The 24,087-nt window shown below is 45.5% G+C and overlaps 1 protein-coding gene and 1 pseudogene across 2 annotated transcripts; one reads left to right on the top strand and one right to left on the bottom strand.

Annotated features, from left to right (window-relative positions):
- The first annotated feature begins 6,770 nt into the window (after window positions 1-6,770).
- On the top strand, window positions 6,771-15,919 carry LOC146688521 (dual specificity protein phosphatase CDC14AB-like). The gene is made up of 12 exons (XM_085439602.1): window positions 6,771-7,075; window positions 7,270-7,362; window positions 7,451-7,530; window positions 8,288-8,354; window positions 10,875-10,937; window positions 11,337-11,409; window positions 12,030-12,260; window positions 12,348-12,486; window positions 13,480-13,717; window positions 13,832-13,923; window positions 15,025-15,156; window positions 15,239-15,919. The coding sequence occupies exons 1-12, from the start codon at window positions 6,905-6,907 to the stop codon at window positions 15,285-15,287; spliced, it is 1,428 nt and encodes a 475-aa protein (XP_085295728.1). The 5' UTR covers window positions 6,771-6,904; the 3' UTR covers window positions 15,288-15,919.
- Window positions 15,920-17,025: 1,106 nt separating this feature from the next.
- On the bottom strand, window positions 17,026-21,704 carry LOC146688520 (uncharacterized; annotated as a pseudogene). The gene is made up of 4 exons (XR_014916473.1): window positions 20,963-21,704; window positions 20,803-20,874; window positions 20,662-20,716; window positions 17,026-17,249 (listed from the first exon to the last, which is right to left on the bottom strand). The product of XR_014916473.1 is annotated as an uncharacterized LOC146688520 (transcript).
- Between the last annotated feature and the right edge of the window lie 2,383 nt (window positions 21,705-24,087).

Here is a 24,087-nt window from a genome sequence, read left to right as displayed (position 1 = left end):
AGTTAATCTAGTAGAGCCAAAGAATAAAGTATGGACCCTTCACAGGCTTTTTCACGTTTCCCTGATGTACCTGAGAAATAGAATTAGCAGCGTTTCACACTGATGCATTTACTTTACACAGACGTTTGTCACATCACAGACAGAGCCTTCTTTTTGTCTTTGGTTAATTAGAAAAAAGCAATGCTAACACGATGTGCTTGGATCCGTGTCAGGCTTCAGAAATGTGAGCAGTGTCACAAAAACAAACCTTCCCCTCCTAAATATCTCAGTCATTACCCAAAGTTTGACAAAATTTCTGTTTCTTCTTCTTTTCTCGGTTTGGACATTATTGCATATTTGTATAAAATAATTCTGTTGTATAACACGTTGCATCAAACTCAGAGATGGGATCTTTTTTATCATTTATCTAAAATACTGACATATAGCCCCTTCTCAGTTCAATTATCTTCATTGTTGCCTGGCTGGTTGGTAATGCCGCGTTCAGCCAACAAATCTGCATGAAACTGTTAGTTTGCTCGTGTCCATGTTGGTGCATCAGTAACTACAGCAGAGGCTGTCGCTTCTCACGCAGGGCCAACATGACCGAGCAGACAGCAGGTGGCAGTCTTTCACTGGAGACCAACCTATGATCACCAAGGGCTGATAAAAATCTGTCTTTTCACGTGATAATAATCACATACGTAGCGTATTGTCTCCACATCAGTATCGTCAGTGCTTCACCTTGATGGAGGCGTCCTCGGCTACGAAGCTGCTCACCTGTCCCTCCAACCTTCCTCCAGGTAATCTGATGTCTAATTGGCTAACTGGAGCAGATTAAGCTAAGACCAGGAATAGGACTGCGCGTACACACACACACACACACACACACACACACACACACACACACACACACACGTCTGCATGTGGCTTTCCGTTAGACAGTAAGGTCAGTGTAGCATTACAAACATAAAGCCATAAGAAGGAAACGCTCTCCTCTCATCTTCCTCACGTTATTAATTCTGTTCAGGGGCGCCTCAGCCGGCTCATAGCTAAACTCCAATGTTACAAGTTCTTGGAAAAAGTAACACTGTGGTGGAAATATTTCTGTGGGAATGAAATGAGTCACGTGGAGAAACAAATCTGTTCCAAACAAGCGCGTCCAACAAAGAAACGAGTCCTCAGCGTCTTCATTAGGACACGTTTGCTTATTGACACCCATACTTGTTTCTTTTGGACGGACTTGAAGACCTTGTTCATACCAGTTTGGACACACCTGCGGCGCAGCTGGGTGAGCAGGAGTCCCGGTGTCCCTCTCTCACTTTCCTGTCAGTTTTCACTGCATCTGTCTAATAAAGACAAAAATATATTTTAAAAAAAGAACAGAAAGCTTGGATGCAGCTTCTCATTTGATCGTTTTTCTTTATTTTCACAAGTATTTACACTGTAGCAGACATCACAATGTGGAATTAAACCAAAAAGTCTGAAAACATGTTTTATATGTGAGATTCTTCGAAGCTTTGCTGTCCTGTTCTTGTCCCAGCACAGAAACAGAGACACGTGGGAAAAGTGACATCTCGTTAAAATGAGTCTGTGTGAGGCTCATCCAACAGTAATGCAGTCTAATGGTGTGGAGGTCTTCCAGTCAGTGGTGACAGGCCCACTAACAGCTGTGACAGCACCGTGTGGGGTACGGAGCCCCTTTAGAAATCAATGCATGTAAACTGTAGGGCGACCCTTGTATCTGTAGCCATTCTAAACATTTCTGTTTAATAAAACTAAGTGATGCAAGTGCAGACTTAGCTAGCGGCCTGTGGAAGTCACAGTTCAGTCAGGCAGCTCAGACATTTGGCACTCAGGACTTTCCACCTTTGGGTGATGGGAACACACCACAGTGCAGTCCTCCATGCAGACCCAACCCAGCTCATCATAGCACAAACACGCAACGTGTGCAAGAGGGAGGCCACTCAGACACGGGAGGGAAATGCCATCAGCATAAATGACTTTGTGGTGTTACTTTTGTAACGTTCACGCTGATCGTCAAATACAAATAAGCAAACGGTGCATTTTGTAGCAGCCTTGAAATATATAAATATATATAAATGTATATAAATATATATCCCGTTTCTGTTACTGGGAAAGGGGGATTTCTGTTTAAATCCAGCTCCAGCAGGCTTCGGCAGCGCGGCCGGTGATGTGTGCGTGCGCGCGTTTATGTGACCATTGACTGAGCATGTGCGAGGCAGCAGAGAGATTATCGCTGCCACGACTCTGGGCTGCCCTGTATATCTTCTACTTGCTGGAATATTCGTTGTAGTTCAGGCATGGAGGAGCGGAAACCTCTCGGTTCAGGCCGTGGAGCGGAGCGGAGCGACTCGGTTTGGGGGGACTTTGGAGACTTTACGCATGCTCCTCGTCAGCTGCGGGCGGGGAGACTTTAAAGTTGGACGCTTTTCATTTACAGTAGTGACGGAGGTGAAATGATATTCTGTAGTGAACTCTTGGTATTTTTGGAACATCTGAAGTGGTCTCACAACAGATAACCAAGAAGAGGACAAAGTCACTGTGACGCGACCATTCCCACTGTAACAAATGGCAGATGGATATGAGCAGGCCAGCGCATCAGAGTTTATTAAGGGTAAGTTTAACATCAGTCCTGGGATGTAATACTGCGTAATGGTTTCTATAAGAAACTACAGCCTGCAATATTTCCATGCGCGTGACTGAGAGCGCGCGTGGACATAAATACACAGGACTGAACTGCTCGTTCACTTTGGCTCATTTGTTCTTTCAAACAAAGCTAAACCAGCGTGATTCAGTGTGAGTTACACTGACCACGATAGTCTCCATCAGGGGGACACTAACGAAACAAGAGACGAGGACATTTCTGATTATTTTGTAGGTTCTTCATCAGCATTGTTGTGGATCAATAACTCTTGACAGGACTGTGGGGCAGCTGGTCGGCCTTTGGCCTGGAGGATGCTGGATCGTTTTCAGCGGTGTCTGCTATAATTAACATGATATAAACTGTAATAGCTCCGTGCAGGTCCAGGTCAGCTTCACAGCCTTTACACAGCGGCTCGTTTCCAGGAATAAGTTTTCTCTTTTCAGCTATCACTGCAGAACTTGCTTTCCAGGTTTACTGAAGCAGCCTAATTACTCATGAGTACATGTAGAACTATATGTAGCTGAAAGGTTGAAACTTACAGGCTAACAGTTGGGGCAGGTTGTAGCCCAGTGTCCCACAGCTCACTCACTCATAGAGTCAAATATTACAGTTTAGTTAAAGTTTATAAAGCCATTGTTCCCTGATCTGGTAAAAAGAAGCATTTCAGTAGTGCGAGGATTAAGTTTGGCTAAATCAGGTTAAGTAAGCAGCACCAGTGTGTCACGTAAGGGCAGGAGATTTGGGTCCTGCCTCGGTTTCAGCAGCAGTTAATGAGGGGAACTGATCCTGTGCTGTAACCGAGACACCAAAAATACCTGGATGCAGTCAGCAGCTCGGTGTGATCGGGACAAGAGAGCGTTATCGCCCTGTATCCTTGACCTGAAGCCAGGACTGTGTGTGAGGCTGAATGTAACCTGTGTGTGTGTGTGTGTGTGTGTGTGTGTGTGTGTGTGCTGTACACCACAGACCGCCTGTACTTTGCCACTCTGCGGGTCAAACCTAAGAATACAGCCAACACACACTTCTTCAGCACGGATGAGGAGCTCATATATGAAAGGTAAGCTGCAGCCGTAATCTAGTCTGATCCCCAATCATGACGTGTCAACAGTCTGCTCCTGCTCCCTGTCAGCACACGCTCCTACAGATCCTTTCTTTCTGATGCCTCTTTCGTAACAGATTAACTTTGTTTGCCTCTGTTTTTGTTGTTTCGTGTCCTTTAGAAACTCCTTTGATCTCATTAATATCCCACCTGTTCATTTCAGAGAGACACGCCTTTTGACAGTCATGGTCCTGTCCTTCCTTGACTTCTCATTACTGGTCTCTGATTACCGTTATACTGTTAGAAGATGTCCACGGCTCCACCCGGAGGGATGGTGTCCTGGTTCAAACTATGGTTTTCTGGTTGGAGTTTACACGTTTTCTCTGCTTCAGTCCAAAGACATGCACGTTCATTCATGTTAGGTTAACTGGTCATTTAGTTTAGTCCAGTTTTATTTGTGTAACATCAGTTACATCCAGGCCCTTTGTAGGTAAACAACCTACAACATTAGAGAGAAAACTCTAATTGGACAATTCCCAGTGAGCAGGGCCGGGAACAGTGGGACGGTAAAACTTCTAATAGGTGGGGAGACCCTGAAAGGACTTCTTACAGTGTCGCCGCCTGGATGTGAGCAGGAAGCTGCTTCCTCTCAGGACAGCTGCTCTGGCCACCTCGAAGACTATCAGAACCTGGCCTGATGAAGCCTTACAGCAGCTGCAGGACTGTCTCCACACCACCAGGACATTTCTGAACATCCAGACCTGGAGGTGTCACCTGGTCTATCCCAACCACAAGCCCTGGATGACCGGGGACCTCCACCGGCTGCCTTCAGAGTGAGTGACGGTGCAGCGAGGCCTCTGAAAGGCCAAATGACACTACAGGTGGAAGATCACCTGGACAGCAACAACAGCAGGCAGGTGTGTCAGGAGGGCAGCACATCACCAAGTACAGGAGCAGTCAGAGCTGCCCCAGGTGATGCTTCACTAGCAGAGCAGTTGAATCACTCCTTGTTTTGAAGTGCAGTCACCAGAGGCTCGTATCAATGAGTCCATCCTCACTGTGGAGGAGTGTGACATGAGACGCACGCCGTCAACCCTCCAACAGTAACAGCTCATACGTCAGTGAAGAAGACATGAAGTCCACATCCTTGTGGAGAACTTCATCGAACCCTGTGTCGTCATGTTGATACATGTGCACTGTTTTTCCCATGAAAATGTCTGTTGATGTATCACCAGCGTGACTGATGTCATAAACCCCTGTGAACCATCTGGTCCCGGCCTGTGGTCATAACCCCTGACTGAGCACGCACGAGTTCTGGTTCCTTAAACGATCTGCATCTATTTTAGGATATAAAATTGTTTTAATTACACACCGATGAGAGACAGATCAGAGGTGAAACAGCCTCGGAAAAATGTTCCATCTGTGCGTTTATATGTGCACCTTCACACTGTGGAGCTACAGGCCATCCCAGTACACAGGGCTGGGTGGAAACTGGTTTCCAGCATTTCCTGACCTCTCAGGACTTTTAAGGAACTCTAAGATCTTAAAGCTCAATTCAGATTTTTGGATCAAATCAGATGTTTTTGTCTGCTCGTTCACTCTACAAATAAAATGTGGCAGCAAACGTGCTCTAGTGTGAACGCTCAAAGCGGCCGCATGCACAAAAGCAGACGTCACACACAACGCGCTCTGTTTAGACCCAGAGCAACAGGATGTTTGACTGATGGCCTTAATATAAAGACTTTGGACTTCACGTTTCCCAGTTTTTGCTTTAAGTTATTTACATAATGATGTAAATAACCTAATAATGATCCTTGTTGCTGTTTTAGAGGAGCGGAGCTTCAAAGGATCAGAATCTGCAGATTATACAGTACAAATAAAATGTTCACGTTTCTCCAACGTTGTCTTCCCAACAGTTTCACTGGACGGACAGGAAGTGTTCACCATGTCTTCTCCGGAGCTGATAATCGGCGTCTGTCTTGTGTCAGTGACGTAAAAGACGGATTTAATGCGACGTGACCATCAAACAGCAGTCGCTTTCTAAAACATCGGATATGTATCGGATTCAGCACCACATACGAGAGTGACCCAGGTCGGATTTGAAAATATCGGATTTGTGCCGTTCACACTGTCACACCATGATCGGATAGATGGTCGCAGAGGGTCAAAAAATCGGATTTGATGCGCTTTCGCCTGCAGTGTGAACGTAGCCAAAGTTCCTGATGCTCAACTCTGAGCATCAGTATCATGGGATATATCACAGTGTCAGAGTGTCTGTCACAGAGCGGGTGTTTGAGCTGTGATTAACCGGGTAGGTGGTCCATGGGTAAACCTGAGATGGCTTTTGTCACGGCGAGTGGAGGAAATAAAGGAGGATCCAATTGCAGGCAGTCGTGAAGGTGGTTTATGGAACACAGAGCACAGGGAAAAAATGGCAAACGAAGATTAAACTAAACTATACTGGGAATAACTAAACTATACTGGGAATAACTAAACTATACTGGGAATAACTAAACTACTAAACACAAAGCAGAAGACGAACATGAAGGAGGGGGGGCAGGACACACGGGTGAAACATGGCAGATACACAGACGGACCAGCAACGACAGAAGACACAACTTAAATGCACTCAGAGAAACACGGGGAGATTACACACAGGTGGAAGTAATTAACGAGAGGAGACAAGGGAGGCAACACAAGAGATCACTACACAAAGACGCAGACTGGACACACATCAAACCCACAGCAAACATGGGAACACAAAACCTGAGAGCAAAACCAGAACCACAGAAACAATAAATAATAATAATCAACAAAGCACCAGAGAAGAAAAACGATCATTCAAAAACAAACCAAAGCAAGAGAAGTCAAAATGCTGCGTCGACCCCGACGTGACAGCTTTCAGTGCTTGACAATCTTTGAAATCCTCTTCCTGTCATTCGTGCTGTTGGCCGACTTACTGAATATGATGATGAGTAATCTGGTATCAGGCTGTGGTGTTAGGGACAAAGACGGACTTGCAGCCCTGCTCGTCTGTCACGTTCCAGCCTTGGTAATCGTTTTCTTTTCTGCAGCAGACAAACAGGATTTGAGTTGGTTTCATTGAGTGAAACAAAGCTGTGAGCTTCCTCTGACTCCATGTCTGCATTGTGTGGGTGGAAACATCCAGATAAAGGGCCCGAGGTTTTCTAACGGAGCATTTTATTATGACCAGATGAACAATGTCACTGTCTTCACCTGTCAGTGGGTTTAGTTTTGTGTGTTGTTGTGTTGTAATTGTTGAGAGCTCCTCCATCTCTCTCACTGTGTGTTGCAGTTTCTATGCAGACTTTGGGCCCCTCAACCTGGCCATGCTGTACAGATACTGCTGGAAACTCAACAAGAAGCTGAAGGTAATGAAGGTCTTCAGACTCAGGGCTTTGTTTGCTGTACAGACATCGTTTAGAAAACGCGTTACGCTCTTATTTTGAAAGGTCTTTGCTCTGATGGTGTGTGTGCACTCCTCTGACAGTAGACGCTTATTTTAAATGTATTAATGCACATGTGCTGTTTTCACTGATTATTGATTATCATTATTGGTTTGTAGTCTTTCACAATGTCTAGAAAGAGCCTGGTTCACTACACCAGCTACGACCAGAAGAAGAGAGCCAATGCTGCTGTTCTGATTGGTGCCTATGCTGTAAATATCCTTTCATTCGTCCATCACATCATCTGATTGCCCGTCTGTCTGTGCATTATGAGTTATGTCGTTTAACTCTGCCCTGTAGGTGATGTATCTGAAGAGAAGCCCAGAAGATGCCTACAGGACTCTGATAGCAGGAAACAGCACAGGCTACATGCCGTTTAGGTACAGGCTGCTGCTTTCTACGAAACAGCGCTTCATGCTGGGCTGTTGTCCTTACATTTACTGAGACACTGTCTGTTAAATCCAGCTTGGCTTAGCATAAAGACTGCAAGCAGGGGTAACAAGAAGAAACTCCACCTAGCTGGAGATTATTTGGCGACCATGAAGGTTCCAGGAGGTCAGGAAACCTCATCAAACCCACACTTTTAAGTTTGGGATGGGAACATGTTCCCGTGTTATTGTAGGGTTTTACTGCTGTTGTGATTTGGCACTATATAAATAAAACTGAATTCAGAAATTTGAATGAATTGTTAACAGTTTATGAGCTCTTAGTGAGCTTTAGCGGTGCCAGTGGGTTGATGTCATTCATGTAGACTGAGCTAACGTGTCCCCCCCCAGTCCTGAGCTCAGCTGAGCAGGTGCTGCTTAGTTTTTACTCTTAGTGATGGTTTGTGTTTATTTACAGTGCAAACAAGCCTGAGACTGAAGCCTAACTACACTACTGTTACTGTATTCTTTCTGTGTGTGTGTGTGTGTGTGTCTCTGTGTCTGTGTGTCTGTGTGTGTGTCTGTGTGTGTCTGTGTGTCTGTGTGTGTGTGTGTGTGTCTGTCTGTGTGTCTCTGTGTGTGTCTGTCTGTGTCTGTCTGTGTGTGTCTCTGTGTGTGTGTCTGTGTCTGTCTGTGTGTCTCTGTGTGTGTGTCTTTGTGTCTGTGTGTGTGTGTGTGTCTGTGTCTCTGTGTGTGTGTGTGTGTGCCACAGAGACGCAGCGGTTGGAGAGTGCTCTTTTAACCTCACCGTGCTAAACTGCTTACAAGGAATCAACAAGGTAGCAACAACGTCTAACACAGAAGATTTTAGTAACATTAAAATGACACTTAGTAACTTCATTTGTGTCACACCTCATTTTAACGCAAAAATCCCAGTTTGAGCCACATTTGAAATTGTTCTCTTATTCTGTAACAACAGTAATTGAATTCAGTTTTATTCATAGCACTAATTCTAAGCTACAGTTACTTCAAGGTACTTTAACTTATAAGGTAAAGAGCCTGCAGCACTGCACTAGAAGTACACACTTGGCAACAGTGGGAAGGAAAAACTCCCTTCCAACAGGACGAAACCTCCAACAGAACCAGGTTTAAGGAGGCAGCAGTTCACTGTGACAGGTGAGGGGTAAGAGCAGAGACAAAGGAGTTTAATAATTACTAATGATTAAATACTTCAGTGATGTACAAACACACAGGAATTGAAAACAAACGACTAAAGAAGAAATAGTCAGTGCATCAGCGTGTCTTTTAGACCCCATTCCTACAAAACTGCTCAAAGAAGTCCTGACATTAATTAATGCTTCGATCTTAAATATGATCAACCTATCTCTAATAATCGGTGTTACGTCCCCACTTAAAAGCTAGGCGATGAGGGTGGGGGACAGTAACAGTTAGATCCAGGTGGAATGAAAAGAACGCCAGGCAGAGGTATTTAATATAAAATAGATCTTTATTGTAGGCAAACACCTCAATAATCATATAAATGGCAACAACAAAAGGAGACAGCACCGCTGCTTTAATGAGAAATCAGGGAGATCAACCCAAAGTGGTAATGACCACTTCAACAAAGGAAGCAACAATAAGGCTTCAACAGAAAGAGACAGCAACACTGCTAGCAAACAATATCCAGGCAGGCCACACAAACTAGTGAAGGCTGCCGTCACTCATGGGCAATCACTGCTCAGTTAAGCACTACTCACAAAGAGCCACACGCAGCAGGCTGTTCCACACCTAAGCCAGTAACACACTCTGACCCGCACAGAGGAAATCCACCAGAAACCTCTCCCTCCTCCTCCACACTGCTCTTCTCCAGCTTATATCACCCCTGAGGGTAATTGGTTGTAACGAGAGCAGATGAGCAGCAGGTGTGACCTAAAGGAGAAGGCAGGGGCAGAGAGAGACAAGGGGAGGGGCCAGAACGAAGGAGGAGGAGAGGGAGAAGACAACACCACGCCCACACACTCCCACAGCCTCCCAGGATGTAACAATCGGCTATGTACCACAGGCCTTCAAGCTGGCTGTAGTTAAACCTTTACTCAAAAAGCATCTCTAGACCCAGCAGTCTTAGCTAATTATAGGCCAATCTCCAACCTTCCTTTATATCAAACATCCTTGAAAGAGTAGTTGTCAAACAGCTAACAGATCATCTGCACAGGTTTATTTGAAGAGTTTCAGTCAGGTTTCAGAGCTCAGCACAGAAACAGCTTTAGTGAAGGTTACAAATGATCTTCTTATGGCCTCTGACAGTGGACTCATCTCTGTGCTTGTCCTGCTAGACCTCAGTGCAGCGTTCGATACTGTCGACCATAATATCCTATTAGAGCGATTAGAACATGCTGTAGGTATTACAGGTACTGCACTGCAGTGGTTTGTATCATATCTATCTAATAGACTCCAGTTTGTGCATGTAAATGGAGAGTCCTCTTCACACACTGAGGTTAATTATGGAGTTCCACAGGGTTCAGTGCTAGGACCAATTCTGTTTACATTATACATGCTTCCCTTAGGCAGCATCATTAGAAGACATAGCATACATTTACACTGCTATGCTGATGACACCCAGCTCTATCTGTGCATGAAGCCAGATAACACACACCAATGAGTTAAACTGCAGGAATGTCTTAAAGACATAAAGACCTGGATGGCCGCTAACTTTCTGCTTCTTAATTCAGATCAAACTGAGGTTATTGTACTCGGCCCTGAAAAGCTTAGAAATATGGTATCTAAGCAGATTCTTACTCTGGATGGCATTACCTTGGCCTCCAGTAACACTGTGAGGAACCTTGGAGTCATTTTTGACCAGGACATGTCCTTCAACGCACATATTAAACAAATATGTAAGACTGCTTTCTTCCATTTGTGCAACATCTCTAAAGTTAGAAATATCCTGTCTCAGAGTGACGCTGAAAAACTAGTTCATGCATTTATTACTTCCAGGCTGGACGACTGTAATTCATTATTATCAGGAAGTCCTAAAAACTCCCTGAAAAGCCTTCAGCAGTCAGTCAGATTGCCGCCCCTCCCTGAGCCTGGTTCTGGTGAACATGTGTTTCTGTTAAAAACGAGTGTTTCCTCCCCACTGTCACCAGTGTGCCTGCTCGTGGTCTGATTGTGTTTCCTCTGTAGGGTCTTTACGTACAATATTAACTGCCTGAGGTGACCGTTGTTGTGATTTGGTGCTAAGAAAAACTGAACTGAATCTGTGAAACCACTGCAGATCACTATAACACTAAACATTTCAGCCCTTTGGGGGGAGTTGTGCTTTTGTTGTGAAAATCTGTTCCTGCTCTTTTCCTCTGCAGGCATTACAACATGGTTTCCTGGATTTTGAAAGGTTCAGTGCAGAAGAATATGAACATTATGAGGTAACAGACTGCAGAGACTGTGCTACAGGTCGATATCAATGCAAACAGGACCAGGATACAGGAAGAAATAACTAACGTACGCTTGTTATTCATCCAGTTTATTTGCAGTGCTGTTAGTAACACAGTCAGGGCCAACCAAGAGCTCGTACGATGTCCAGGCCTGCCTTGGTGCACGCTGTACTTCCTCAGTTTCTCAGTTAGATTGATCCATAGCTCACCCGTCCAAGTGATAGACAGTCAGTGAAGTAAAGGTCAACAAAACTGATTTCCAATGAAAGGTAAAAGCCCGTACGTGTTCATTACTGCAGTGGTGGTATAATTAAGGTGTTCTGGATCCATGTTTTAACTGATATGTGGCTAACCTCTATCACAGTCTTTCCTTTCTTTTTGTGCTTTTAGCGAGTTGAAAATGGAGATATGAACTGGATCGTTCCGGGCAAAGTTCTGGCGTTCAGTAGCCCTCATTCTCGTGGTGAGTCAGAATCTCTAAGCTAAAAGCTAAAAGCATGCCTCCAAACCAACACCAGTGCTCACGTTGCTGGGCTGACAGAAGGCCTGTGCAGCCCCTCAGTGCCTGCACGTCCTGAAGCAGCTGAGAAGAGCTAACCTTACCCTGCTGTCTTCTGACGGCGTGCATTGTTTCCTGCTTAGTGCTGTCGTGTTGTTACGGCTGGATTAGACGAGCCTGAACCCTGCAGTGGCTCGGGGTTTCCCATGATGCACTCATGCTTCTCCATCCCTCAGCTCTTTTTACTTTCTGTGTATTTACACCACTTTGCACGTAGTTATTATTCCCCTCTGGCTCTCGTCCATCTCTTGTCCTGTTGTCCTCCCCCCACCCCGACCACATGAGGCAGATTGCGCCCCCTCCCTCAGCCTGGTTCTTGTTAAAAGGGAGTTTTTCTTTCCCGCTGTCAGCAGGTGCTTGGGGCCGTCCGATCGTTGGGTTTTCTCTGTATTTAACGTCTTTACCTTACAACATAAATCAGCTGACACTACGTCATTGAATCTTATTTTACGTTCGCATTAAAAACAGACGCTCGCTGATTGAAACGTATGACGTAACTCAGCTGTTGTTGACTCTGTCTCCAGGTTATCCCCTCCACACACCCGAGGCATACTTCTCATACTTTTGCCAAAATGACATAACGACCGTGGTTCGTCTGAACAGGACGTTGTATGATGGCAGGCGGTTTGAGGATGCAGGATTTGAGCACCACGACCTCTTCTTCCTTGATGGGACCACGCCCTCTGACCTCATCGTCAGACGCTTTCTGCATGTGTGTGAAAGTACAGACGGGGCAGTGGCGGTGCACTGTAAAGGTAGGACTGCAAGTCTTTATGTTTAATTGATGTCATTTATTTCTTTTATCTTAACTTTGTCTCTTTAAACACTCCATCCATTTACAGCTGGATTAGGCCGCACGGGCACTCTGATTGGCTGCTACCTGATGAAGCACTTCCGGTTTACTGCAGCCGAGGCGATTGCTTGGATCAGAGTCTGCAGACCTGGATCTATCATCGGTCCACAGCAAAACTTCTTAGAAGAGTGAGTTTGTGCCTCAGCTGTGACCGCTCAAACCAAACGGTCCACTTTCCGTGACTCCAAAGGTCTCGGTCGGAGACAATCATTAAGCTGTAGTCCGTTCATGAAAGTACAGGAGTAATGCTGTGCACACAGACACGTCTGCAACACTTCATTAGGATAATGTCACAAAACACAAGCAGACGGCAGCTTCACCTCCAAGGTGCACGGAGAAGACAAAGATCTGACGAGGTGAAGACTCCAGTCACAGAGTATCAGGGAACCATAACGTGTTAGTGGCCTTCATCAGGGTCATTGCGTTTGTGAAGGTGTGATTGGTCCACTTGGATCTTTTTCTGTTTCCAGTCTTTTTTATTTAAACACAAGCTGTTTGACATTTTGCAATGACCCAAAAGGCGTTGGCCACTGAGTACAGCTGTTCTCTAATACTTCGAGTGTCGCTGGAGTCTTCACACAAAGCACAAGTAGATCAGGAAGGGTTTGAGGGGTCACCTTGGCCTTCAACGACGGCAGATCTCAGTCTCATCGAGCATCTGTGAGATGTGCTGGACAAACAAGGCCCGTCTGTCCTTAGGCTGTGGCATCTATTGCTGTTAGCACACAGGATGTTTCTCCATGCTGAGGTCATGGTTGGAGCATGCTGGAAATGTTAGAAGAGAAGCAAAAGGTGGAGGTCAGGGTGGGGCATTCCCCAGGGTGCCCATGTGCAGCTGGTGGTGACTGCAGCAGTGGGAAACTGGTGGATGATGAATCGAATCGAATTTAAAAAAAAGCCTGAAACTGTGATACTGCTGCAGACTGCAGTCACAGTGTGCAGCTGGTTTCTCTCCTCAGCTCTGGACGCACACTTCCTCCTTACGCCACAGTAGCGCTCTGTTGCTAATGGCTACTAGCTTTGTGTGTCTACTTACACGCTAAACCAGGATGTTGAATGTTGTACCTGCTAAACGTGATATCACAGTCAGTTTGTGGCGTGTGTTTGATGTTTGTGTGCAGGAAGCAGCACAGTTTGTGGGTTCAGGGTGACGTGCATCGGTCTAAACAGAAGCTGGTCCAACAGAGACTGAGTCGGCAGCAGCAGCTGCAGCAGCAGCAGCAGCTGCAGCTGCAGCAGCAGCTGCACCGCTCTGACTCTGTGCAGGGAGGCAAACAGGAGGCAGTGTCCTCGCTGCTTTCCAGCATGGATGACCTGTCAATCAACACCGTGCTCTGCAAGTCATATAGCTTGGATGAGGTCAGCGGTGTGACTTCATAGCACCTTTTCTTAATGGTTACTGCAGAATTCAAACAGGCTACTGAGTTCCGATCACAATGTTGTGTTTTCATGCTGCTAATTGTGTCTGTGCAGAATAACTGCAAAGAAGTCAGTCTGACACAGGGAGACGAACTGAGAGCACTGAAGGGAAAACGCCCACCGAGATCAGCGTCATCCTGCTCAAGGTACCAACATCTGTAATGTAATTAATGATAGATGGTTATTGTGGTCAGTGCAAGAGACACGTAGAGAATTAGCTCAAACGCTGGAAACAAAGTTTCTATTAACAAGGAGAGATAATAGACACCAATATGTTTTTGTGGATGTCAGAAAGTACGTAAGTGACTGTTGTCGAATGCTACAAAGAACGCACGCTTTGTTTGCACGCTGTCTAACAGGCAGACCGGACTGCATGAAATCCTGCTGTGTTCTCATCTGTGCAGCGTGAATGTTGTGTGTAACCTGCTCGAGCTCATGTGTCCTTCTTTGTTCTTCGGTTAAACTGAAACCTAAATGCAACAGGAGAAGTTGTTGTCTTTTGGCGACTTTAGTTATGAGTGAGATTAAGGTTCTGGAGGTTGTCAGAGTATTCCTTCTACTGCCTGACGGTGTCCTCAGCTGGAGCCAGCAGGCCTCCATCTTTACTGTACACCGTGTTGGTGGAGCACCACTTCCCCTCCTGACGCTTTGCCAGAATCGCTCCTCCTACGCCCAAGTTTTTGCTGCAGCCGCGGCCTGAGCTGCGTTTCGATTGGCCTGCCCGCTGCCTCTGCTCTCCATCCTTGGCTGCAGCCAGACACACAATCAGTAGATAATACCTCTGCTCACTACAGTTTTTGTTTGGGTCCCTGAATCCACGGCACAAATATAGCAGATATATAAGAAGCTGCCATAGTTCAAGAAACATCTTATAAAAAGTAAATAGTTACAAATCGGGGATATGAGAGCTGCGGCAAAAAGAAACCAAAGGACGACCACGAACCAAACTCACGACGTGCCTCCGGCTTCTCCTGTAAACTAACATCACCAAACTGCTAACCTGACACAACCAAGAGCTGGGCTTCCACGGAGGTTAAATCAGGTACCTCCCACACGTCGAAGCGTGTTTGTATCTCGTCTCTTGTACAGAGTGTGAGTGCAGATGTTGATTCCTGCAGTGAGCGTAGAAATCAGAAGGATTTTTGGAGAAGTTGTTCGTTGTGCTTGTTTCTGTGAAGGATCAAGTTTTATTTGCTCTTGGATCACACACACACACAAATATGAGGTGTTCTTGTTTTCTGTGTCAGGTTAAACCTGTCCAAGACTTCACACCGCTCCATCCTCCCTCCCCCGAAGCCCTCCAAAGTCCACCTCACCCCTTCTTCTACTAAGACGCTGAGACGAAGTTCCTCTACCACCACTGCTCCGCAGATCAGGAGGTTGGTGTCTGTGCTTTTGTCCTTACTAGAAGCACATTATAATAAAACCAATGTAAAATGTGATGTGCTGATGTCTCCACAGTCCCTTCAGCCTCACGTTGTTCAGCACCAGGCCAGCACTGATTCACTGACTTCACACTTGGGACGTTCTGGTCATGAATCAGCCCAGCTGATGATGGACTCGCTGGAGACTGCATCAGCTCTCTTGCACGTTTAACCCTAGAACACTATCGCTATAAATAGTAACACAATCGCTAATGCCGGGTGATTTTTACCCGATATAATATAACCAATAAAAAGTAATCAAATATATCAAAATATGACAACACATGACAAATTAGAGTGGTCTTCTTTTACTTTCAACTGTGCCATGTCTAACAAAATGAAAGAAAAACCCTCCTAAAACAAAAGAATGACTCTGGAAAGCTGGTCTTTGGTCCACCCATTCCTGGGACATTTGAGACTTCCCTGGTGAAGGCACAGGCTCCTCGACACGCAAACAGCTGCAGGAGAGAGAAATCATGTAAATGTATTTGCTCGGGTGTAAATCACCCAGCGATAGCGTTCTCGGGTTAATAGGCTGTAAATGCTTTTTTAGCCCCAATAACTACTTTTCGTTTCGACAGAGCCAACAGTTTGTCACCACTTTAACTGGTCACGTGGCCCATTCTGTGATAACAGGGCCGACACCATAAATCATCACGTCTCTTGGGTATAGCAGGCAGGTAACTGTGAAAAACTGCGGCTGCATATTGCAGATATAACATCTAACATGGAGCAATTTTTCTGCACCTATACTGTCACAAAGTGCATAACTCAGACTAAACTGTATCATCACAGTCTTGAGATGATACATAGCAGACATATAGTCTACAATTATGGAGACATCCAACTTTTAATACAAAGACTAAAGCTAAAACTATAATACAGATACATTCTGATGACATAGAACATGAAGCTTATACATAATTTCAATAAGGCATGTCTGTGATAAATCATCTGTCTGCTTCCTGGTGGCTGTTAGTTTATGTCTATTCATTTTCCAGCACAAACTCAGTACTGACATCGTTGCTTTATTCCAGTCATGCTCTTGCCAGCCTCCACTCTGCATGCTTTAAATCGGTTGCTCTTCTGCATTTCAGATCTGCAGCCATGCAGCCCGCCTCCTCTCCTTTCTCCTCCTCACCGTGGTCACTCAGAGCCCTGTCCCAGCCTCCATCTTCATCTTCATTACTATCAGCATGTTGACTCTGGGGTGGTGGTTGTGCAACATCCTGTCACTGCTGGGATTCTTTCTGCTATGATGGCTCATAACTGCCAAACAGTTACATTTATTTCTGTATCTCAATAAATCATGTTGAGTTTTTCCACGTGATCTCTCCTTATTGAATTACTTTTGTAGATAAGCTTCAAGCTAGCAAGCAACAATACCTACATCAAATATATTATCACCAGAAGTGAGAAAGTGTCTGCAGCTCCAGCTGTGCTGCATGTATTAAAGATAACGTCAGACATTGTGTGGGGGTCATGTCTGACACAGGCTGTACAGTCACACAGATAAAAGACAGCAGTCATGTTTCTAATAATATAAATGAAAACAGAAAGATTATGAAGATAAAAGCTGTGAGACTGCTCTAGGATGACTTGTTATCATTACATGAAGTGATTTAGAAATAATATGTAAGCTTTCAGGGCAGCGCTCACAACTTATTTAAACTGATTACCTGATGGGGAGCACACACAGATATAGAAACATATAGGTGAACTCTAAGAAGAAAACTGTGTTGATATTTTTGCAGAAAACTATTTATTTACACTTTTATATTTACAATCAGTTTATATTTATAGAAACAAAAGAAACATTCACAACTAGAACAAAACTGTCTTATATACAAAATCAACTGTTTCTCCCTTATTTACTGTTTTCTTCCACCATACAGCCAGCATACAACCATGCTATTAGAGGAACATCACTGGAACGTGGCCAGAACACACAAAAACAAGAACAAGACAATATATAAAAGTTCAAGTTCAGGCTCAGCTTTGCAGAGAAAACAATTGTACTCCAGTTCTGAAACCTTTCATTTGAAAACCTGTTTGCTGATCAACAAGACAAGGTTTTTAGAATATCAACAAATTAAATCCATAGTAAAAAAGAAATTTAACCTCAGTCAAGTTGAATTACAAACACCACTAAGTGCGGCACATTTTCTTACTCTTAAATCCCCCAAATTATTATCTAAAATATACAGAACACTTTCTAAATTAGATGAATCAATATCCCTTCCTACTGCAAAGTGGGAAGCAGATTTATCAGTCAACCTAGACCAAAACTTCTGGTCTCAGATTTGCTTAAAAACTTTTAAATTAATTAAAAATCCCAGTCTGCAATTAATACAATACAAAATACTTCATAGAGTGCACTATACAGGTCATCGGATGTTCAAGATGGGCTTTACATCTTCCAACAACTGCTCACACTGTCAAGGCAATACACCAGACAATTACATCCACGCTCTTTGGTTCTGTCCACCAGTGCAAAAGTTTTGGCGCGAGATATTATCAAAATGTCTGAAATGTAACATTCCAACTTCCCCCTTAGTGTGTTTGTTGGGCAGCTTAGATAATGTCACTTCAGAAAAGAATATAGCCCATATGATCTTCACTGCCCTATGCATAGCCAAGAAAACAGTCCTCATGAACTGGAAAAATAAAAATAATCTTAATTCTAACCAATATAGAAATTATCTATTAGATTACATTAGTCTTGATACAGCCTCTGCCACCACATCAGATCAATTGCTCTGGGCTCCTTTGATCAGCTCCATCACCTAGTGGGGGTGGGGGGTCATAGTTTGGTCCCGCCTTCACTGTTGTGATTGGTGAGGGGGTAGGGACAGGCTTAGGGCGTCGGGGGGTTCCCCGGAGGCATCTTCCTTGGGGGGCTCAACCCGGGGTAGCGGTCACGTCCGGTTGAGGGCTCTGTTGGCTCTCAGGTGACTGTTTCCTCGCGGCTGCGTGCAGCGGGGCTAGGGGAGGGTCTGTGCTGACGGACGTGGGTTACTGACCTGGTAGCCTGGCTGCCCCTGGGTGGGTCCGGGATGGGCGTGAGGTTTTGGGGGCGCTCCGTCTCTGGGCTGGGGCCCGGGCCGGGCCTCGGGGGCTCGGGTCCTGGTTGGTGTGTTGCCGGGGTTGTGGGCGGGTGGGTGCATGGGGGCCCGGCCCCGGAGCAGGGTGCCGCCGGTGCATCGAGCCGCCTGGGGGGCTCTTCAACTGGTGGGGGGGATGGTCACATCTTGCAGGAGCTTTCTTCTCCCAGGAACTCTCTGCAGGAGGGGGAGATACAGGAGAGGTGGAGGAAGATCTCAGCCTGGGCGTTTACCGTCTTATGTAGTCTGGAAGATGTGTGGTTGGTGGGGTGGGTGCAGTTTTCTCTGTGGTGGGGTTGGGTGGACTGTCCAGGGCTCTGTGGAGCCGGGGGGCGCTACTGCACTGGGCCCCGGTCTGATGGGCCTGGGCCCCCCTTCCCTGGCGGGTCGCGGAGGGTGGGAGTGCCTACTGGGGTCAGCGGGGGAGCTGGCCCCAGGGAGGGGTTACCTGCTCCTCCCTTCCTTCCCTCCCCATCTCCAGCTGCCTCCCTCTTCCCGCTCCTCCACAACCACCCACACATGCAGGTCTTTGGCCTTGGAGTGGGGGTATGTCACCAGGGTGCAGAGGAGGCTACCCCCCCCCCCCCCCCCCCCCGTCCCCTTCTGGCTGCCTCTGCCTCAATTTTATCCCACAACTTAGACATTCACATTATTCATACTCTCATTACACATACATATAGGATCTTGGGGGTGGGCACAATCACGGAGTCCAAATCACCATCAGGGTGTACACCTCACCCCTGACGTCGTTGCCCACCTCTCAATTTTAAATACACTTAGTCATTGAGGGCTAGCAGGAGGGACCATGCGCTTACCTGCTGCTCCTTGGCAGGTAGCTCCATGCCCTCCTGGGTTTTAATTGCACCTTAGAACACATATGCATCAACACTACAATGAGCGGGTGGAGGGAGGTTTGGAGTCTTCTCCCACCCCCATTCTCTGCGGCCTGCTGGAGCGGGAGGGCTAGTAGGAGGAGTTGGCCGTCCGACTGCGGTCTGGGGTGTGGGGCCTCCCTGCTGCTGCGGAGTCGGGGTGGTCTGCCTCTCCCCACCGCAGGGAAAAGGGTAACACCACCTGGGTCTGGGTGCAATTCCCCCCTCCAGGGGCAAGGGTACCTAGACCCGGTTTGTAGAGTACGCTTGGGGAGTGTGATTGTGTGTACAGCGTCTCTTTATGTCTGTCTCCACGTTGGTTGAGTGTGGAGTAAGTGCATATGAGAGCATGAGGGTGGGAATGGATGTTTGTGTCTGTGTGTGCCTGTATGTCTGTGTCTATATGTCAGGTTGGGTATCAGACGCCACCTCTCTGGGGACACCTCAGGCCCTCCAAGGTTTGGAGGCCTATCTCCACCCACCACCACTTCCCCTGCCGGTGGCGGACTCCCTCAGGTGTCGGTGTGTTGGTGGTTCTTTGTGTCTGGGGGTGGGCGTCCGGGTGCACACCGGCTCACTCCTTGGCGGCCGCTTGTCGGGGCCTGGGGCCTGGGGCTCGCTCGGGCCCCTTTGGAGGTGGAATGCCCCCGGCCTCTCGGCCTAGGGCTCGGTCACTCAGGCGCAGCTGGGGGCCGGCGGAGCTCACGGGCGCGTCACTGCAACTCCCCCTGACTTCTGCTCCGCGGCTGCTGGGCGAGCCCTCATCTGGGACTCTCCTCAGCTCTTACTGGGACAGTGGCGCGGCTGCCCCTCTGTTGGTCTTCCATGGTCTCTTGTGTTCTGGGGGCCTCTGGATGTCTGGAGTTTTGATCTCCTCCATACCCGCTTCACACCCTGGAGGACGGGGCTGTGGCCCCCCCACACTCCCTAGCAGATCATTACATGGAGAAACCTTTGGAATGCAAGCATGCTGATCCACACAGGTATGCACACATGGGTATTCACAGACGCGGACTAAAGCTTTCTTGGCTGCTACCTCAAAGCACACTGTGCGCTGTCTATCTTGCGTGCTGCACAATATCGTTTATTACTTAGTAAATACTGATATCTATGACTAGCTAGTTTATTGTGATGGTGCTTTGTTTTCTCTATTATTATGTTGCTCTTTGTTGTTTGCTGTCTCCTTTGTTTGTTTTTGTTTGTTTGTTTTTTTTTTTTTTCTCCATACAGGTGACCCAGGAGTTTTTTTTTTTTCTCTCTCTTCCCCCCCCTTCTCACCGTCTCTTCTCCCCTTTGGTTTTCTTTCTTTCTCTCCCCCTCTCTCTCTCATTCATTCCCCCTGTCCTATTTATTAAAAAAAAAAAAAAAAAAAAAATGACAAAGGATGAACTGAAGCTCTGCCATCACGTAATGTCGCATACTGCTGTTTCTGATGTCATTTAGAAAAAAAAAAAAGAAAAAAAAAAAAGAAAAAAAAAGAAAACCTGTTTGCTCCTGAAGATCCTCTGGGTGTGGACCCTGCTGCTGCTGCCACAGTGACTAGTTATGCAGAGACAGAGGCATATGAGACAGAAACAGACTTAGCCATTATCACGTCTGACATGTAGTAATAACGCAGTACTTACAGCTCTGCATGTGTACTTTTACAGGTGAGATGCTCGGCATTGTGTCCTCCAGGTTTTCATCCTCATCCATCCCTGTGATGGAGGCAACAATTAGACAAATATGTACTGAATTTATATTTCATGTCAACAATGTTATTAAAATATTATTAAAACAACTTACCAAGAGGTTGTTTAGTTGGGGCGTTTGTAGTAGCAGGCGCAGACTGCTACTTCTTCCGCAGGCACTGCTGCAGCTCATGCAGCCGTGTTCCTTGACTGCAGCTCTTCCTCATGATAAGGTCTGCATAGCCGTCACCTCTGCCGTCCCAAATCTCCTTCCAGGTGCTCTTGGCTCGTGAGCCAAAGCCAACCAGCTGATCATCCTCAGAGGCTTCTGCAGCAACACTTACTCTGCTGGTCTCGTAGCTCAGAAGAGTTTTTATCTCTGCAAAGCTGAGGGCTTACTGTACAAATGAATGCAAGCTCTCCTTGCCATGCCCTTCTTCCACAGAGGTCCCTGCAGCCTCTTGCTTCTGGAGATCTTTGATCAGGTACATTGTGTCCCCGACATCATTCTCCAGAAGCCACCGGAAAGATTTCCCTTTATATTTTCCAAACTGCAGGATGTACTCTCCCTGCACTTCCTTCATGTCAGAGGCATCCCCTCCTCTCTGATAGATGACAGTCAGAGCATCGTCCTCCCTCACAGGTGCAGACTTGTCCTGAAGCTTGGGGTCATTTTTAATCCTTCGAGCTTCTTTTGACGAGTCCTGGAGAAGGTATCCAAGTGGCCCCTTGTGGAACGCCACAGAGATTTTCCCTGGATATGGCGCAACTTTCTTCTGCATCTTGACATGCAGTGAAAAAATAAACAATTATATTAAACAAAATTGATTCCAAACACAAACAAAGACATTCCAGGTTATAATCTTGCTGCTGGGTTTAGACAGCAGGATGCAGGAGAACAATAACGAGACACAATTTGAAAGAACATTGACAACATTTGTGATAAAAGTGTTTTTTACTCCAGGTATAACAAACTGTTCTGTCTGTAAATAAAAACCTTTCATGGTTGAATGATTATTGGCATATCTGCAAAATTTGTGGTAACTGCTTAGTAGTCATGGCACATAAGAATTGCTGGTAGATTCCCGCGCGGGAGCCTGGGATTGTTTAGCTAAACGGCCTAAACCGTTTCTCTATGGTAGTGCTAAACTACGGTGGCCCCTAGAGACAAAGCACGTACAAACTCAAAAACACTTGCAAACTCAAAAACACAACGGAAGTGCTCCAGGACGCTAGGGGCAGTGTTGAGCTCTATTTGCAAAATAAACGGCAAGTTTGTCTGTATGGGACGGTCTAGTCTCCGTCGCGCTTCCCAGGTTGCCTAGCAACCATGATACTAACCGCTGGAAACGTGTCATACAACTTTGTTTGACAGAAATGAAGGAGAACAGATTTTGTTCATTTGTTTGTTTGTTTCTACAAGAGCTTTGTGTGATTTGATAAGTATCTGAGGCTGAGACCACAGGACAGTAAAACATGATTTTTGGGCTTCATTTCTGTACTGAACAGTTATTTAAGATTAGTTAGTAAATAAGAATTAGCTGATGTTGTTCATGAGACTAAAGTCATCTCACTTTGGTAATGTAAATATAATATGGCCAATATTATAGTTATTATATTAATCATTATTAGCTATTACAGCAGTGAACATGAACTCTGTGTCAAATACTGAGCTTCAGTACAGATTCAAGTTGCAGTTATTTACATGTCTTATCACCTTAAATCTTCACTCAAAGACAAGTATCTTTGACAGTGCATATATAGGTGTATCATATATAAGAGACAAATGTTGTTCCTTCAGTATGTTGGCATTACTAAATTTGGCTCATTGCTTACATATATTTATTAAAAGAAAATGTACAAGCTGTGATAACTGTGTCTGATAGAATGAAGAGTCGACTGATATATGAAATATTCCTTTATTGGGTGAGTAAATCAGACCATGTCATAACTGCTGTAAGTCACACAGAATAGATATCAGAGCCTTAAACAGGCTGACGTCTGCTAAATGGGTCAAACTGGGCAGAAAGTCTACAAACACATAACATCCTTATAGAATATGATGTAACACTATAGATCAACTTAGCTCAGAATATATAAAGCATATAAACAATTACAGCAATATGATGCAACAAACACAGCAGCTACTGATCCAAAATACTCAAAGCTTCATAGAACTGAAACCAACATTTATTTTAGCTCCATTCTGCTGCTGATACAGACTTTAGGTTTCTGAACATTAAACTTGTTGCTGCCTTTCATAGTGTGTAACTTGAAGGCCCTGAGTACTCTGAGTACTTTCTCCCACACTGGAAACACTGGGATGATAACATTATGTGAACATTACCTAATAAGACTGATTCAGGACAGACAGTTATGTTAAACTTTCCTAGCAGTCCTTCACAAACAGGGAACAGTCTGTCTATTCCCTCCATCTGTCAGCTGCTGCTGGCTCTTCCTCCTCCTCTTCCTCACACACTGCTGAGTTTGTCCTGGTGGATCATCAGGGCTGCAAAGCCTCACAGATGATGTGCAGCAGTGGCTCCCTCAGTCTGTCCTCACTCTGGACACTTGCAGTCGTCACACATGGAAATCAAATGTGTGATAAGCTGCAGGATTCAAACACAAGTGTAACTTATAAACACACGTTCATACTTTTATTCCACAATCAGAGAGAAAGAAACAGAGAGAGAGTGCAGGACAGACAGACAGGTGACAGTCTCAGGTGTACACACTGCTACACAACAGCACCAGAGAAGCAGGATTTAGTGTTTGTGTTATTACGAAACAAGAGGAGTTCCAGATGGTGCAGTGGACACATGTGTGACTGCTGTGATTAAAGCATCTTTCTTTCAGCTTAACGAGTGAACCGTCAGCTCGTTCAAACACACGTTAAAGTCCGTTTGGCTCGACACCACCGAACAGAGGCAGCAATATAACATAGCTAACATTAACAGTGCAGTGAATCCTGCTTGTGCCGTGATGTTCAGGACTGCAAACCGAGCAGCATCACTGACTTTCAGCTTGTTGTGTTTGTGGATATATGACTGACTTTAATTATCCACAAAATCATCACATTCTCTGTAAGATTAAGGTCGACTATATATATTTTTTTAAAGTAAAGGCTTTAAAACCAAGTTAATTCTGAAAGTACAAACATCGCTAATGTCAACTTTCCCGACATGTGGCCAACAGTAATGGTTTCATGTTCTTCATTAAAAAAATATTTGCGCATTAATA

The sequence above is a fragment of the Copadichromis virginalis genome, linkage group LG18 (assembly GCF_057382275.1).
Source record: "Copadichromis virginalis isolate Kocher_CV1m ecotype Utaka linkage group LG18, C_Virginalis_male_GT1.1, whole genome shotgun sequence".
In the NCBI taxonomy this organism is placed as follows: domain Eukaryota; kingdom Metazoa; phylum Chordata; class Actinopteri; order Cichliformes; family Cichlidae; genus Copadichromis; species Copadichromis virginalis.
The sequence above is the reverse complement of the archived record's forward strand: the minus strand, read 5'-3'. Positions and strand labels throughout refer to the sequence as shown.

What these genes read in the sequence shown, in the direction of transcription:
- LOC146688521 (XM_085439602.1), top strand. Translation starts at nt 6,905, where the DNA reads ATGTCACTGTCTTCACCTGTCAGTGGGTTTAGTTTTGTGTGTTGTTGT. An exon ending in ACAGGCTACATGCCGTTTAG is followed by an intron (nt 7,531 to 8,287) that starts GTACAGGCTGCT and finishes TGTGTGCCACAG; the next exon opens with AGACGCAGCGGTTGGAGAGT. An exon ending in GCTTACAAGGAATCAACAAG is followed by an intron (nt 8,355 to 10,874) that starts GTAGCAACAACG and finishes TTTCCTCTGCAG; the next exon opens with GCATTACAACATGGTTTCCT.